The 16,338-nt window shown below is 47.6% G+C and overlaps 1 protein-coding gene across 2 annotated transcripts; it reads left to right on the forward strand.

Moving 5' to 3' along the window:
- The first annotated feature begins 1,585 nt into the window (after window positions 1-1,585).
- Window positions 1,586-16,153, forward strand: PIWIL1 (piwi like RNA-mediated gene silencing 1). 2 transcript variants are annotated; one of them, XM_085593405.1, is made up of 21 exons: window positions 1,588-1,979; window positions 2,473-2,541; window positions 3,117-3,375; window positions 3,668-3,793; window positions 4,164-4,378; window positions 5,458-5,579; window positions 6,185-6,265; window positions 6,773-6,970; window positions 7,304-7,415; window positions 8,281-8,398; window positions 9,029-9,146; window positions 9,297-9,411; window positions 9,849-10,036; window positions 10,560-10,632; window positions 10,961-11,161; window positions 11,261-11,364; window positions 11,849-11,919; window positions 12,455-12,608; window positions 13,437-13,562; window positions 13,996-14,143; window positions 14,814-16,153. In XM_085593405.1, the coding sequence occupies exons 2-21, from the start codon at window positions 2,476-2,478 to the stop codon at window positions 14,928-14,930; spliced, it is 2,712 nt and encodes a 903-aa protein (XP_085449531.1). In that variant the 5' UTR covers window positions 1,588-1,979; window positions 2,473-2,475; the 3' UTR covers window positions 14,931-16,153. The 2 variants fall into 2 exon arrangements, with proteins under 2 accessions (XP_085449530.1, XP_085449531.1); XM_085593404.1 differs by having other exon boundaries at window positions 1,586-1,979; window positions 10,961-11,364.
- The last annotated feature ends 185 nt before the right edge of the window (window positions 16,154-16,338 follow it).

Here is a 16,338-nt window from a genome sequence, read left to right on the forward strand (position 1 = left end):
CAAAGGCACACTTGCAAACAGAAATGTGCATGTGAGCCTTGCTGCCATCTACACATCTACAGGATGCTACAGAAAAAGCTTGCTGGGGAGCTTTTTAGCAGACCTCTGTGTTATTAAGGACATTTTGTTTATCATTTAATAAAGTCAAAGCAAAAATGTGTTTTAATAGATCTTATGGTCAGGGTTGTGCTTCACGGTTCCATGGCAGTTTGATCAGTCAATTAAAAAGCCACAGTTTCTAAGGACTGGTATTTATTTTATTGCTGCGAGATAGAGAGCATTAAACACAAGTGTGTTATGTGCATTAATTGGAAGCACTTTAAAATACTTTAAATGCATCAACAGGTTTCCAGGTACCGTATCTGATTGATTTAAAATTTCCCAAAATGTATTAATTTGGTAAATATAGATATTGTCCACAGAAAGAAACTCAGGGCTGCAGGGAGATCACCGGGAGCTGCTGGAGTGTCTGAAGCGGCTCTGACAGTGCCGCCCTTCGCCGGCAGCACACGTTCTATTTCTTGTTGGACTGCTCCACCTCCCGGTGAGCTGAAATGTGCCTCCCAAAAACCGGGACAGATCCGAGCTGAAATGTGCCTCCCCAAAAACCGGGACACATCCGAGCTGAAATGTGCCCCCCAAAAACCGGGACACATCCGAGCTGAAATGTGCCTCCCCAAAAACCGGGACAGAACCGAGCTGAAATGTGCCTCCCCAAAAACCGGGACACATCCGAGCTGAAATGTGCCTCCCCAAAAACCGGGACACAACCGAGCTGAAATGTGCCTCCCCAAAAACCGGGACAGATCCGAGCTGAAATGTGCCTCCCCAAAAACCGGGACACATTAGAGCTGAAATGTCCCGGTTCATCCCCGTTATCCTGATTCAGCCCCGCTGTCCCGGTTCGGCCCCGCTGTCCCGGTTCGGCCCCATTATCCCGGTTCGGCCCCGCTGTCCCGGTTCGGTCCCATTATCCCGGTTCGGCCCCGCTGTCCCGGTTCGGCCCCATTATCCCGGTTCGGCCCCATTATCCCGGTTCGGCCCCGCTGTCCCGGTTCGGCCCCGCTGTCCCGGTTCACCCCCGCTGTCCCGGTTCGGCCCCGCTGTCCCGGTTCGGTCCCATTATCCCGGTTCGGCCCCGCTGTCCCGGTTCGGCCCCGCTGTCCCGGTTCGGTCCCATTATCCCGGTTCGGCCCCGCTGTCCCGGTTCGGCCCCGCTGTCCCGGTTCGGTCCCATTATCCCGGTTCGGCCCCGCTGTCCCGGTTCGGCCCCGCTGTCCCGGTTCGGCCCCGCTGTCCCGGTTCGGTCCCATTATCCCGGTTCGGCCCCGCTGTCCCGGTTCGGCCCCGCTGTCCCGGTTCGGTCCCATTATCCCGGTTCGGCCCCGCTGTCCCGGTTCGGCCCCATTATCCCGGTTCGGCCCCGCTGTCCCGGTTCGGCCCCGCCGGGCTCGGCCGCCAGGGGCGGTGCCGTGGGGGCGGGGCTTTCTCCCTCGGCTCCCTCCGGCAGCGCTCGGCTCCCTCCGGCAGCGCTCGGCAGCCAATCGGCGCAGCGGGCGCCTTCCCGCCTCGCCCCGCTGTCGCGTGCCGCGCTGAGGGCGCGGCGGCGGCGCCGGCACCGGGGACGGGCCCGCGCGGGGCCAGGGCTGAGGGGGCAGCGGGGACCGAGCCGTGCGGGGCCCGAGCCGTGCCGGGCCAGAGCCGTGCCGGGCCAGAGCCGTGCGGGGACCGAGCCGTGCGGGGACCGAGCCGTGCGGGGACCGAGCCGTGCCGGGCCAGAGCCGTGCGGGGACCGAGCCGTGCGGGGACCGAGCCGTGCCGGGCCAGAGCCGTGCGGGGACCGAGCCGTGCGGGGACCGAGCCGTGCCGGCCCAGAGCCGTGCCGGGCCAGAGCCGTGCCGGGCCAGAGCCGTGCGGGCCGCGGGTATTAGCAGTGTCCCGGTGCGGCCCAGCGCAGGCGGAGAGCAGGCCGCGGCCAGGTGCGGCTCGGGAGGGGCCTGCGGCCGCAGGAGCTGTTCGGGCCGGGGCTGTGGGTGCGGGATGGCCGGGGCTGGGCGGCGGTGAGCAGGCCGCAGCGCTGGCGCGTGTCCCGAGAACCGAGCCCTCTCCGGGTGTAGGGTAACAAACCGGGCCGAGCCGCCGGGGAAGCCTGAGAGCACCGCCCGAAGGGCCTGGGTTAGGCCGGGCTGAGGCCACAGCTCCTGCCGTGCTCTCCGCTCTGCTCTGACTGACCCAAGAGCTTCGGCTTTGTGCCAGTCCCTGCAGACCTGACTGAAGGGCCTTGCCCGCGCTCCCTGTGGCTCTGTCAGTGTGCAGGTCCTGAGCAGCGAACTCTGCAGGGATGGCTGTGTTCTGCTGTGCCAGTTGACATTAAGTAGCAGGGCAAACCCTCTAGTGCTGCTCATAGTGTTTACTGGGATAAGGCTGGGAAGGAGAAGATAGAACGCTGATGCTGTAGGTTCCTTGTTTTAGAACATGACTGGACGAGCCAGAGCCAGAGGAAGACCTCCCAGACAGACACCTGCTGTAGGAGATGCACCTGTAAGTTGGTTTTCTTCTTAATGAGTGCAACCAGGATTTGAGATTCATGCGTCACCTACTTCCTATTTTAATATCAGGCAGATGTGTTATATGTTTTATATGAGTATGCATATATTCTGCTGGGGGTGCGGTTACTATAGCTCTGTTTTATTAAGGGCATTTTACTAAGTTTCCAGTAACATGAAACTCTGAATTGTGGGATTGCTTGTGGCTTAATGTTGCTGTTTTTCCAGCCATGACACTTTTTAATGTTACTTATTCACTAGACACTAAAATTACAAAAGACATTTTTACAGAATAGCTGGTCAGTTACTTGAGGTATCAGAGGGACTGTAGAAAATGATAAGTCCATAAATTTTAATTAGAGCTTGGAAAGAGGGGATTTGCATTAGCTATTAGTTAAATGAATAATAACTTTGATAATTGCTCTCCAGTTATTTGGAGTTTGAGGTGTAGAATAGTAACTCTGCTGCTTGGCGTGGGCAGAAGTGGGTTTAAAGGTGCACAGCTCTGCACTGGAGGGGGTGGCTGTTCTCTCTGGCGAGCGCTCTGCTGAAGTGGCTGTTTGTTCGCAGCAGTGGCAGGTGCAGCAGGGCGTGCCCGGCCCGCTGCGCGGCCAGCGGCAGCCGCAGCAGCTCCTGCAGCCGCAGCAGCCGCAGCAGTTCCAGCAGCCACAGCAGTTCCAGCAGCTCCAGCAGCCACAGCAGTTCCAGCAGCTCCAGCAGCCACAGCAGCTCCAGCAGCTCCATGTCCTTCCAGCACCTGCAGAAGAGCCCGGGGGCCACGGGCGCCCGCGCAGCTCTGAGAATCCCCCGCAGGAGAGGCGGCCAGAAGGTCAGAAGGGCTGGGAAATCCAGCCTCCATAAGAGCACCTTTTGCAGAGAGTACAACTAAGGCATCCTATAGACTGTGTTTGTCTTTTTTTTCTTTTCTAAATGAGATTTGTTACTAAGATTTGGAAGATGCATGCTTCATAGCCAAAGCTGAAACAACATTTTGTGATTACTCTTAAATTTGTCTTAATGCCTTTCAAGATTTAATTGCATTACGTATTTTTATTTGTAAATATATGATAGTATATACGTTATTTATTATTTGATTGTGATTCTTGAATTGTAAACAACAGGGTTACAGGTTTCCTCAGGACTCCAGGATTTGTCTTTAAGAGATAGGGGTGGACGTCGCAGAGATTTCCATGACCTTGGGGTAAACACTCGGCAAGCCATGGTGCACGTGCAAGAATCCAAAACTGGTATGTTTGAATTAGACTCCAGACATATGAGCAATTTGAAATGAAAGATATTTTCCTCTAAAGGAAACTAAGAGCAGCAATAAAGAGACAAGTAAAAAAAAATCTTTGGAGTGTCTTAGAAAAAGATAAGACGTTGTTGCTGGTACCTGAAGAGGAACGTGGAGAGTTGTCCTGGCAGCTGAAGGCTTTACAGAAAGCTCCAGAGGGTGGATGAGTGTCTGATAACAGTGAGCGGGGTTAGAAGAGATGAGGAGCACGACTGACCTCTAATCTTTGGCTGCCGTAGCTTAAAGAAGGTGTCTCAGCGCTCTGGAATGACTGTGAAGTGCAGCAGTGTGTAACTGTACCACGTTTGCTGTCGCTGTTTCAGGCTTTTCAGGAAAAGTGGTCAAGCTGACCACCAACCACTTCCGGCTGACGTCGCGCCCGCAGTGGGCTCTGTACCAGTACCACGTTGGCTACAGCCCCGAGATGGAGGCGCGGCGCCTGCGCTCGGCTCTGCTCTTCCAGCACGAGGACACCATTGGCAAGACCCACGCCTTCGATGGGTCAATACTGTTCCTGCCAAAGAAACTCGAGAACAAGGTGTGACACCAGAATGCTGCTTTAGTTCTTATCGTGACTTGCATTTTATTCCTGTTTCTTGCTAGCTAGGTGAAGTTAGGGCATCGATGTCCCGCAAGCAGTGTTTAGTTGGATTGAATATATCAGTATAAGCTAATTTGTGCAGAGAAATTTGGTAATAAACTTCTGGTTATAATGCTTAATTCCTGCAGGCTGGAATCACCCTCTGCACAGAAGTGATAGTACAGACAGTGTTTCTCCTTTAGTTTCCTTTGCACTTACATATTTTCATGCCTTCTGTATTTTAACACCCCACATAAATGAAAGGGTGGATGAGTTGGGTGTATGTGGCAAGGTTTTGGTAGCTGGAGGAGTCAGGGTGCTCCTACAGGAAGGAGCCCATGCTGCACTCAGTCATTTCCAGCCAGCTTCAGAATGGACCCATCACAGGCTAAAGCTGAGCCCCTCAGCAAAGTTGTTGGCACCCCTGTGTATTTAAAAAGCAGGGAAAAATTGCAGAGCAAAGAAAAATCTGAGAAGAAAGGAGCACAAAGAGGGAAAGAGGAAAACACCTCTCTATTGGTGGTAATCCCTGCCCTCTGTGTCTTGTGCCACTTCTTGCTTCACTGCAGGGACTGGGTGTAACCAGTGCTGTTCACAGAGGGGCCAGAGGACTCTGGAGTGAAGCTGAGTTTGCAAAAGGGAGCAGGGAAGAAATTTTCACTGTGTGTGCTAATCTTCGTCTTTTTGCTTCCCAGTATCTGAATCAGTAATTAAATATGTATTAGTTGGCAATATATTAAGTTTTTTTCCTCAAGCTGAGTCTTTTTCCTGTCATGGTAATAGATAAGTGATGTCCCTGATCTCAAGTTCAGCTGCTCTGGGGCTAGTCCCATCCTACCCCTGAGTTGTCTTCACCCTGATGAGCAGTCTTGCAGCTTGTGGTTTACGGTCCTAGTGGGAGATGGAATCCACATTTCAGTTAGTCTTGAATTATTGCTTAGAGGAAAAATGGCTAAGTCCAGTTTGATATTATTGGAGCAAAATGCAGAGACAGCCCCATTTGCTGTGGTTTTGTTAACCTCATTTTGCTTTCTCAGGTTACTGAGCTGTTCAGTAGGACTCGAAATGGGGAGGATGTGAGGATAACAGTCACACTCACTAATGAGTTGCCACCCACTTCACCTACTTGCCTGCAGTTTTACAACATCATTTTTAGAAGGTTTGCTGTACAAGTTATGTTTTTATAAGAAGTTACTCTAAAAGTATCAGAAGTAAGTTTTTCCATTCTGGGGAATAGGCTGCAACAAATAAGTATTATAAATGTACATTTTTAAGCCTTTCTGGCTATTGTTACTGTGGTGCCAACCACATCTGGCAATACTGTAATGTGCAGTTGTGTGTATTTGTGGGCCATGTCAGTGTGAAAGCAGTTCATGCTGCTGTAGGCAGTTACAACACCCTCCCCTCTTCTGTGTGTGGGTTTGCCTCTTAAAGCAAATAGCAGAGCAAGACATTGAGCTGGCCATTTCCTTCTTTGTGGCTGTAGTCTTTCCTCTGAACCTTGGTACCTGGCCTGTGCGCTTCACCTGAGGCGTAGCCTCTTTGGGCTGCTACCTTCAGCTGCTTGGTGAAAGCTGGATGTGGACTTCTCACCTGATAATTATTAATTAGTGTCCATGACCTTTATAAATTGAGTTTAATGGGAAGTTCGTATTTTATATAGCTAGATGAACAATGAGTTTGTGCATAGGGATTGGACCATGAATGATGTGATGATGATAACAATAGTAAAATGCTAAACAACCTCCATTTTTCTGTTTTTAGGCTTTTGAAGATGCTGAATTTACAGCAGATTGGACGTAATTATTACAACCCCAGTGATCCAGTCAGCATCCCTAACCACAGGTTAGGCAGAAAGCCTTTCAGAGGGCTGTGGGGAGGGGCTGCTGGCTGTCAGGCTGTCCTTGTTCCCTGCAGGACCCTGCAGGGTGCCAGGTGCCCCTGGCTGCCCTGGGCCTGCTGTACAAGGTGGTAGGCCTGAGTTTGCTGGGGCCCATCGTGTGGCTGGGGTGCACTCCCTGCCATTAATCTGACCTGTACAGCCTGGCTGAGGGAAGGAGCTGGGCAGTGTCCTGCTGGATAAACCGCTGCTCCTTTTTTTCTGAAAGTGTCCTGAATACAAACTTTGTCTGTGACATCCTTAATGGCATGAAATGGATTTTTTACCTGACTGAAGACCTGACCTGTAAAATATTTTTGATTTTGTTAACCTTCAAGAGCTTGTTTATATTTGGCTAGTGGCTTCATTGTGCCATCACTGCTCTGTGATGTCTGTGAAAGTGGGCAGGAATAGGGGGTGAGAATAAAGATGCTCTAAAGCACACTACGATTTGGTGTGTTCTCTTTTGTCAGGCTGATGGTGTGGCTGGGCTTCACCAGTTCCATCCTGCAGTATGAGGAGAACATAATGCTGTGTGCAGACGTGTGCCATAAGGTTCTCCGTGGGGAGACAGTGCTGGACACTATGCACAGCCTTCACTCCCAGGTTGGAGAGGAGAGATTCAGAGATGCCTGTGCTAAAGAGCTGATCGGTTTAATTGTTCTCACAAAGTAAGTCTTGGAGAGCTCTTTTTACACCATGTCCTGAAGTAGGCAGTAAAGCATCAGAAAGGCTGAAAATGCTGTCATTGTCAAGCTAGCAAACTGATCAAGGTGACAGCAGTTGCAAAAGCAGGAAGTACACGTTGGTTTTCTTTGATTTTATTACAGTTCAGCTTGTGGTAGAATTGAGAGCCTATTACAATTGAAAATTTAAAGTTATGACTTCTGAAAGGAGCAAAGCTTCCAACTTGCATGAGTACTGACAGTAATTTTGTCATCCCAGTGTATTTCTTTTTTATTTGTGTTAAGATTTAAACAAAAAGTGATGAAACGTTTATGTAGGTACAATAACAGAACGTACAGAATCGATGACATCAACTGGGATAGCAATCCAAAGAGTACCTTTAGAAAATCAGATGGTTCTGAGATGAGCTTTGTGGACTACTACAAAAAGGTATGAAAATTTAACCGTGTGTTTTATGCTTTAACTTGGAATGTGCAGTCATTGTTACAGGTTTACTTAGGATGCATGGATTTGGAGTTCACAGTATTTTTAACAGAATTTAATCTGAGATCAGTAACTAAGCTGCACAGCACAGTTTGGTGGGAGTCGCCCATCCCAGGGAGTAGTTGGTCAGGCAGGAAGGCCAGGAGGGCTGCATGGATGAGCAAGGAGCTCTTGGGAAAGCTCAAAAAGGAGCTTTGGGAAGGGGAAGCAGGGACAGGTAAGGTGGGAGGAATACAGATACAGTGTCACAGCGTGCAGAACTGAGGCTGGGAGAGCCAGAGCACCTCTGCATTGAGTGTGACCACTGAGGCCTCCAACTGATTGTCAGGTCTCCATGCATACCAGCCTCAACGGGAGCTGGATGGAAACTAAGGTTATGGGAAGGTTAAATGTCAGAAACTTCACTTGGCAATCTTGCTTGATTCTTGTGATTTCTTAAATTGAATTGCTCTGTAGGGCAGGAACTTTGTCCATTGCTGAACTGGAAGGAGCATCCCAATACTGAGTTAGATACCCCAGATGATAATGCCTCAAGCAAGGCACAGGCTTCGTTTCTGTCATCTCTTACACATCAGTAGTTTGATGGCATCAGTTAAGAGAATAGTGCTTCCCTGTTTTGCCTTTTCTTACAAAACCAGTTCTTCTGATATGTGCTAATTGAAAAAGGTTGCTAGTTGCTTTTGGTTTTGTTTGTTTTAGGAACAATGCTTGTTTTCTAAAGTGAGCATTATTATTCAGAAAGAATAATGTTTGTTATTAGTAACTTGTTTGTTCTGAGTAAATTAACATGCAGTCTGTATTTCTGATACAGCAATATAACATAGAAATTAGTGATTGGATGCAGCCTGTCCTGATGAGTAAGATGAAGAGGAAGAGAGGGAACATACAAGGATCTGTGGCTCTGATTCCAGAGCTCTGCTCCCTAACAGGTACTGTAGTATTTTTCCATATTGAAGCATCTATCAAACCATAATGCCTGCTGAAAGAGATATTCTGACAGCAGTTTTCTGCAGAGTTGGGGAAAACTGTTTTCTTTGTATAAATGTGAGTTCAGGAACACATTTTGTAGCTAAAAGATTGGATATATAAATGGGACTGGAAAGTTTGATGGGGTTTGTTGTGGCACAGTGTTTAGCCATGGTGTTCAACATCAGCACTCTGATAAACTTTTAGAGAGTTTTGGTGGTAGAACTGTTGAAACAGAGCAATTTACTAGAAATTGATGATAATTTCATAAGATACAGAAATATCTGTTTTGCTCTGAGGTACTCACTTTGCACTAGCAGTACCTGAACATCTCAGCACTGTTTGCTTTGATTTGAAAATGGAACTGAAGAGCTGCAATGCCTTGTGTGGTTTCCTCTCAAGTGCAAAAATCCAGGATTTTTTTTCTATGCCAGTGGGGATGTATGTACAGGAAGCAACTGAAAACTTTGGCTACTGTTGCTGCCACTTCCTGTGTCTGCAGGACATGAATCACTAATCTGCATGAGCTGCAAGTTTAATTTTCGTAGTCCTTCATCTTTAGTTGGACTCAGAAAAGGCTTTGCTGTTGGCAGGACTGACGGACAAGATGCGCAGCGATTTCAATATGATGAAAGACTTGGCCATTCACACGCGGCTGCCACCTGAGCAGAGACAGCGTGAGCTTGGGAGATTTCTGAGCTACATCCAAAAGTATGGCACCTTCATGTCCTCTGTTTCTGTCCCATGAAAGATGTGTATAACAAACTGCTCACAGTGAAACTTCTGAAATCTTACTAGTGTTAAAAAAGTCAGCAGGAACAAATTTCTCACGTTTTTAATTCAGATCTCTTTTTTAAACAGAGATGACAATGTTCAGAAGGAGCTCCGAAACTGGGGTTTAAGCTTCAATTATAAACCAGTGTCCTTCACAGGAAGAGTTGTTCAAGGAGAAAAGATCTTTCAATCAGGAGCCATGGTAAATAATAAATCAACTTCTAAAATCTTCTGGGTGCCTCACGGATGAAACCAGTTCTTAAGGAAGGAAATAGTACTTTTTGGTTTATAAGTGAAGGATAAAGAGTGAAAATGTTACACACAAGTCTCTGTCCAAGCAGGAGACTTGCAAACTTGTTAAGTTGTTCCCAAAGTGTGGAAGGCACTCTGTCACAGTAGGGTTGTCCTTGCAGAGCAGTCTCGGTCAGGTACACAGTCTAGGAGAGCAGAGGTGTTTCTCATTCGTTTCCATCTACAAAAAGGTACCGAGGCTTTCGGGTGAAAAGCCCCGAGTTATTTCAGTTGGGTAGCTGGAACAGAGGCAGTGTGTGTGCAGCCACAGGGAGGGTGACCCGTATGAGCAGTGGGGATGTGAATGAAGTCAGAGGCTGCTGTCAGACTCAGCTCTTTGCTCTGCAGTTCGATTACAACCCTCAGTTCGCCGACTGGACCAAGGAGACGCGTGGCGTGCCGCTGATCCGCTCGGTGCCCATGGACACCTGGCTGCTCATCTACACCCGCCGCAACTACGACGTGGCCAACACCCTGCTGCAGAGCCTCTTCAAGGTCACGCCGTCCATGGGCATCCACATGAACAGGCCAAGCATGTGAGTGTCCTCCCTAAGCTGAGCAGAAATTGCCGCTGTGTTAGGCTGTTCCGTGAGGGGAGGCTGTAGTGCATCACACAGCCGCTGTCTGGGAGACTTTTAATAAACCAAACTTGATTTCAGTATGCAATTGTTCCGTTTTCTCTTGTGTTTGAATTTCCTTACTCATACTTTTATTTCTGAGAGCGTTTCATATGCGAAAACTAAGAAGTATCAGACAGACATTGAGCAAACCCTTCTCTAAGGAGACTTAGGATGTATTCTGATTCTGATCCGTTCTCCTTGCAAATATCCTCTCTTGAGTACCCATACTTGCCTTTAATTTTGAATTTCGTTGTGTTTGGAAGCCTGAGTTTGGAGTTGATTCCTTTTAATCTTCAGATGTGTGAAAGTGGTTTGTTAATAGCTGTAAATGTGGCATTTCGTACACTATTGATGCGTAGTGAGCTTTTATGCTTTTGCTGAAGTTTCAATAGCTGTTAGTTGTTCTTTTTCTGTAAACATTTTCTCTCTTTCTTTTCAGGATTGAAGTAGATGACAGAACAGAAGCATATTTAAGGGTTTTACAGCAAAGGGTTACCCCTGACATAAACATAGTATGTATTTGAATCCATAATTTCAAATCCTGTTGATCTCTGTAACTGGTGTTAGTGGGATTTGCTCTCAGAAATGCAGCTCTGGGTTCCTGAGAATCCACTATGTACCTGCTCATCCTCCTGTGCAAACCTAACACTGACCTGGGTATCCCTCTGGATAAGAGCCTTTGGTTCTGAAGTACAGACACTGACACTTTGCAGTTCTTTCTGTCACTGTGAACATGGGAATATTTCCCTTGAGCATAAGAAGTTTTTCCTAAAGAACTCTTTAAGTGCTGTATAACTCTTAAGAATGCAGCTTCTTACAAAGATTCTTTTTTCTTCAAAGGTAGTTTGTATCTTGTCTAGTTCTCGGAAGGATAAATATGATGCCATCAAGAAATACCTGTGTACAGACTGTCCCATCCCCAGCCAGTGTGTGCTAGCTCGAACTTTGAGCAAACCCCAGACTATCATGACAGTAGCAACAAAAATTGCCTTGCAAATGAACTGTAAAATGGGTGGAGAACTCTGGAGTGTTGAGATTCCCGTAAGTATTTTCCTACAAATGGTAACTGCTGTTTATAAGGCTTTCTTTAAAAAGCAAGGCCTGCATGCAGCACGGTGCCTGTGTGTGATTGCCTTGCAGCTGAAGCAGGTGATGATTGTGGGCATTGATTGTTACCATGACACTGTCGCTGGGAAGCAGTCGGTTGCAGGCTTTGTCGCCAGCCTGAATCAAACAGTCACCCGGTAAGATCAGAGTGCCAGAGGTAAAAAAACCCCAAAACAGTAAATAACCTTTCCTTGGACTGAAAAACAGCTCCCATGTCGTGATCCATCAAGAAAATTCAAAATTAGTTTGCTGTAATGGTTAAATGAAATGTATTGTGAATTTTTCCCACTGCATCCCTCGAAGGAGTGGCCTTGTCCCACATTGCTTGAGAGAGGGGTCAAGTGGTGGAGACACAGCTGGGATGAATAGAGAGCATCAGGGTGACAGGGTCTTTCCCCTTTTGACTAGTGTGAAAGGCTGTTCTTGGTTGAGAAGAATTTTAAGTTGTGCTACGGCACTTCTACCACAGGGGGAATATTCTCATAGAACTCCAGCTCTTCCTTGGCTGCACTGACCCACAACACCCCTAAAGACTAAGTGGTCATGGGCACTTTAAAAATAACTTCATTGCAGTAAGCCTGGGAAATGCTTTGAAGGCCTCTTTAATTTTGTTCTTCACAGGTGGTTCTCCCGCTGCGTTGTTCAAAGTCGTGGGCAGGAACTTGTGGATGGACTCAAAACCTGCTTGCAAAGTAAGGGAAGGAGAGGAAAGGAGTTCTGCTCTTGTGGAGCCAGATCTAAGAACTGACAATTCAGCTTCCTCAAAACCTTCCTCTCCTGCTGCCCTGGGAGGAGGCTTTACCAGCCAGCACTTGGATAACTACAGATTAAACATTCTGTTGTAAATACTGCTGAAAATAATAGCATCTTGTTAAATCTTTCACTGATTCCCACATTCCTTTGCAATAATTAAAAACTACTGAGCAGTGCACTTCCAAGAATGCTTTAAGGGAGTGTGATTTTAAAGAGGACAGTTCCTGCTATGAGAGAGGCCAGCAGAGCAGGTGTGTCCTTGGGTCCTTTCTGGTTTGGGTGCACAGGCAAACCAGAGCTCTTTCTTGTAGGTATGCTTGTGTTGCATGATGCTGACCCATTTCACTGGCTTAGTGTAGGATTGAGGACCTTGGTTTTCCAAGTTACTGCTGTTTTTCTAGGAATAAAAACCCATTTTTGTTTCTGAATGAATTGTCATTACAGTTAATGGCTTTTTCTCTTGTTTTTTTTAAGCTGCTCTGAGGAACTGGACTAAATGGAATAAGTGCTTGCCCTCTCGTATTTTTGTGTATCGTGATGGTGTTGGAGATGGACAGCTCAACACTTTGGTTAATTATGAAGTGCCTCAATTTCTGGATTGCTTGAAGAGTATTGGTACTGACTACAGGTAAATCGTTATCTACCAACCCTATTCTTTACACTGCCAGAGAAGTAATCTCTGGGATACAAAATGAGACTATGGATGAAGACTTGTCTTTCCATCTGAGCTGATTTTCTGACCTGAGCTCAGATAACTGCTTTTCTGATGATTATTTACATTATTCAGATACTTGACTTGTAATATAATAGGAAAATCCTTAGTACATGCACCACGTGACTGCCACACACATGTGGACACATCCACTCTTTGGGCATCCTTGGTAGATGTGATAATTTACTTTTGCCCCACTGGCTGGTCACAGCCTGATTGTTGTGTGTCTGCTAAGGCCATTTTTTTCCTTTCCACCTCTTGAACAAGTTGTCCAATCACTTATATTTTCAATTTTCTGCTTTGAAACTTATCAACTGCAGTGACTTAATCTGCTCTGAAAAATAAAAATATTTCCTTACACTGCAGGCAAGCAGAGCAGTTAAAATGCTCAATTCTTCTGTTTAGCTTTGTTAATGGCTTTACCAGAAATACTGTTAAGACACAGTGTTTCATATTGGAAACAATGGGATAGAGAGTAGAAATCCAGTTTTATTTGGAAGATCCCTTTTTGATGCATTTTCTTCTCCGTGAAGTTAAAGGAAAGTTGGATTGGTGAAAAATAATGTGAATGTTGTACCTTAACTAAAAAAAACCTAAAGTTGTGAACAATGTCTTGTTTAGTTTGAATCAGTAAAGACTTGCATGTGGAATGAATGCCCTGGAGCTCCAGTGAATCTGCTCCTGAAATACACCTAGTGCAGTTTCCTAGGAGAGTATTGGTTTTTCCCTTTTCCTTTCTTTTAGCCCGAAACTCACTGTGATTGTGGTGAAGAAACGAGTGGGTGCCAGGTTCTTTGCAGAGATTGGTGGAGGACTCAGAAACCCACCCCCTGGGACTGTTGTTGATACGGTGGTGACCAGACCAGAGTGGTGAGTTCCTGCAGAGGTGACACTGCTCCTGCCAGCAGCCTGGTTACAAGGGAAATACATCCCACACTGCATGGACCAAGTGTATTTTTACCCTTGGTAAAAATACTTCCCACACTTCTGTGGTTCAGGGGCTGGAGGAGATGAACCGTGTAAGCTAAGTGCACATGCAGGGTGGTTATCAGGAGGACAACGAGACAGAACAAACAGTTAAGGTTGTTCTGGTCTCAAGACCTGGTCCATGGAACAAGATTATGCACGTTCCTCCAGGTCTCCTTCCTCTCGGACACAGAGGAAGCTTTTGTGGCCAGAGCCTAGGCATCCTCCTGGGGTTTACTCAGTAAGCATAGGTGACTCAGAGAGCAAGGCAAACACCAGGGGACCTGCCTTCTCCCGAGCACAGCCCGTGTGACAGTGCTGTGCTTCCCTGGGGCAGGTACGATTTCTTCATCGTGAGCCAGACGGTGAAGAACGGCTGCGTTGCACCGACCCATTACAACGTGGTGTACGACACCAGCCAGCTGAAACCCGACCACGTGCAGCGCCTCACCTACAAGCTGTGCCACATGTACTACAACTGGTCGGTGAGTGTTCCTGCTGGGGCAGGCACAGCCTGCAGGAGGGCAGGGCAGGTGGCCTGGAAACACCTGCGGCTCCAAAAAGCCTGCAAGGATGCCTTGGCACCTAGAGCGTTTTGAGGAGCGCATGGTTTATAGTTAGCTCATCTCTCTGAAGATTACAGCAGCCTGTATTCTCCCTAGCATACACCTGTTGTGAGTATTGTTCCCAAATTCTGTGTCAGAAGCAAAATGGAAGGCATTTGTTACCTGCAGAAGCATCCACTCCTGTATGTGGAGGTGGAGCTGTGTGGCTGCAGTTGCCTCGAGGCCCCTGCTGCACGGCCAGCTCAGCACAGCCAGCTCGTGCCCGAGGTGTGCTTCAGCCGTGCCACTCTAGCAGCCAGGAGCAGAGACAGCTGAGCCTGTCCCACCCTCTGCAAGGCCAGCACTGAACAGAAGCCTGTCTGACAGGTGTCGGGAGGGCACGGGGCTTGGGAAGTTTGGGGTTTTTTGCATCTCTTATGTTGTGTTGGGTGTACATAAAGTTACTTTCACAAATCAGCATAAACAACAGGGAATACAGATTTTACAATGTGCAGACTTCGGAGGTCCGGGGGTCTTTGTTACAGTGCCTGCATGCTTATTTAAATTACCTGAAATAATTGCCTTTTTTTCTTTTTTCCCCTTTCTACAGGGTATTATCAGAGTACCTGCTCCTTGCCAGTACGCTCATAAATTGGCTTTCTTTGTGGGTCAGAGTATTCACAGAGAGCCGAACCTGATGCTTTCAGACAGACTGTACTACCTTTGAAGCTGAGTTACCAGCCAAACAGAAAAGAGTAGTTCCTCTCTAGGGAATGTAGAATTGTCTGGGCTTTTGGTTTAGTTTGGGTTTTTCATGAGACATGCACAGGATGTGTGCAGTTGTGGAAATTATTTTATTTTCATTGTACCAAGGAAAAGCTTGAGATTCGCATTTTGAACAGGTGTCTGCTTGCTAGAATAACTACACAAATTTTTATGATTTTTGATACTTATTTACTGAAGTTTTTCTCTGATTCTTCCCAACAGTTTATTGATTGTTCTTATTTACATTTTGAGAAGTCTTACACAGAATTATTTCTTGCATGGGAGATAGAGAGTTATGCAGAACAGAATCCAAACTCTTCCAGCTAGTATTTACCCTTCTAATTTTCAAAGTGCTTCAATATTGTTGATTCCTTGTGTTCTTGGTTAAAATGAGGACCAAATTTGCCTCCTGAACTGTGTCATACTGTAAGAGGAGGTGACCAGATGCTCTTGCTTACCAGGGCTTTGTTTGAATGCTGTACAGCCATGCAGAACCTTGGAGGGGTTTTAAAGTTCCTTGTGAGGGATTTGCAAACCAAGCACAAAGGCTGGTGCTGCAGAGGGGAGTGCAGGGCTGGGGCAGCTCTGTGTGTGCCAGCTGCAGCCCTGGCTCAGCTGGGGCAGCGCTGTGTGCCATCTGCAGCCCTGGCTCAGCTGGGGCAGCTCTGTGTGTGCCAGCTGCAGCCCTGGCTCAGCTGGGGCAGTGCTCTGTGTGCCATCTGCAGCCCTGGCTGTGCTGCTGGAGCAGCCCTGGGCTCAGGGGCTGTCTGGGGCTGTGCTGTGTCTGTACCTCCAGGGTCACTGGCAGCTGGAGGAGAGGGCTGAGGCAGCTGCACTCTGATTCAGCCTGAGGGGAGCTGAGCTGTTGCGCCGGTGCTGCTTTACCCAGGCCTCTTCACTGAGAACTGCCATTTGCACCGAGGAGCACAGGGCACGGCCAGGCTGGGGGTTTGGTTTTGTACTCCAAGCGATGGGAAGCAGCCCTGGTTTGTTCATGTCTGAGGTTTTCATTGGTCACTGTTGTGCAGCCCATTTTGTGAAACTACTACTACTGCTACCACTACACTGTCAAACTGCTGCATGTGGAGAGATCCAGATTAGTGCTGGTTTTCTTTTAACCACCTTGTTGTGAACCTTGTTGCTTTTCTTTGTGAGATTTAAATAAAGTTGTTGCTGTAATCCTTGCCCTTCTGAGCCCGTTCTGTGTATTTTGTACTTCCCCACTGGGCTTTGGGCACAGATGGGACAATTGGTGGAGTAACTTTGCAACCCTTTTTTACCTCTGGGAAGCTCCTGCGCTCTTGCAGCTAGAGGAGCCTTTCTTTGTTCTGCAGTAAGCTTCAGAGGCCACGGACAGTTCTGAAAAGAGG

Source organism: Lonchura striata, chromosome 15 (assembly GCF_050655825.1).
Source record: "Lonchura striata isolate lonStrDom1 chromosome 15, ASM5065582v1, whole genome shotgun sequence".
Lineage (NCBI taxonomy): Eukaryota > Metazoa > Chordata > Aves > Passeriformes > Estrildidae > Lonchura > Lonchura striata.

What these genes read in the sequence shown, in the direction of transcription:
- PIWIL1 (XM_085593404.1), top strand. Translation starts at nt 2,476, where the DNA reads ATGACTGGACGAGCCAGAGCCAGAGGAAGACCTCCCAGACAGACACCT. An exon ending in CACATGAACAGGCCAAGCAT is followed by an intron (nt 10,037 to 10,559) that starts GTGAGTGTCCTC and finishes CTTTCTTTTCAG; the next exon opens with GATTGAAGTAGATGACAGAA. An exon ending in GTGGTGACCAGACCAGAGTG is followed by an intron (nt 13,563 to 13,995) that starts GTGAGTTCCTGC and finishes TCCCTGGGGCAG; the next exon opens with GTACGATTTCTTCATCGTGA.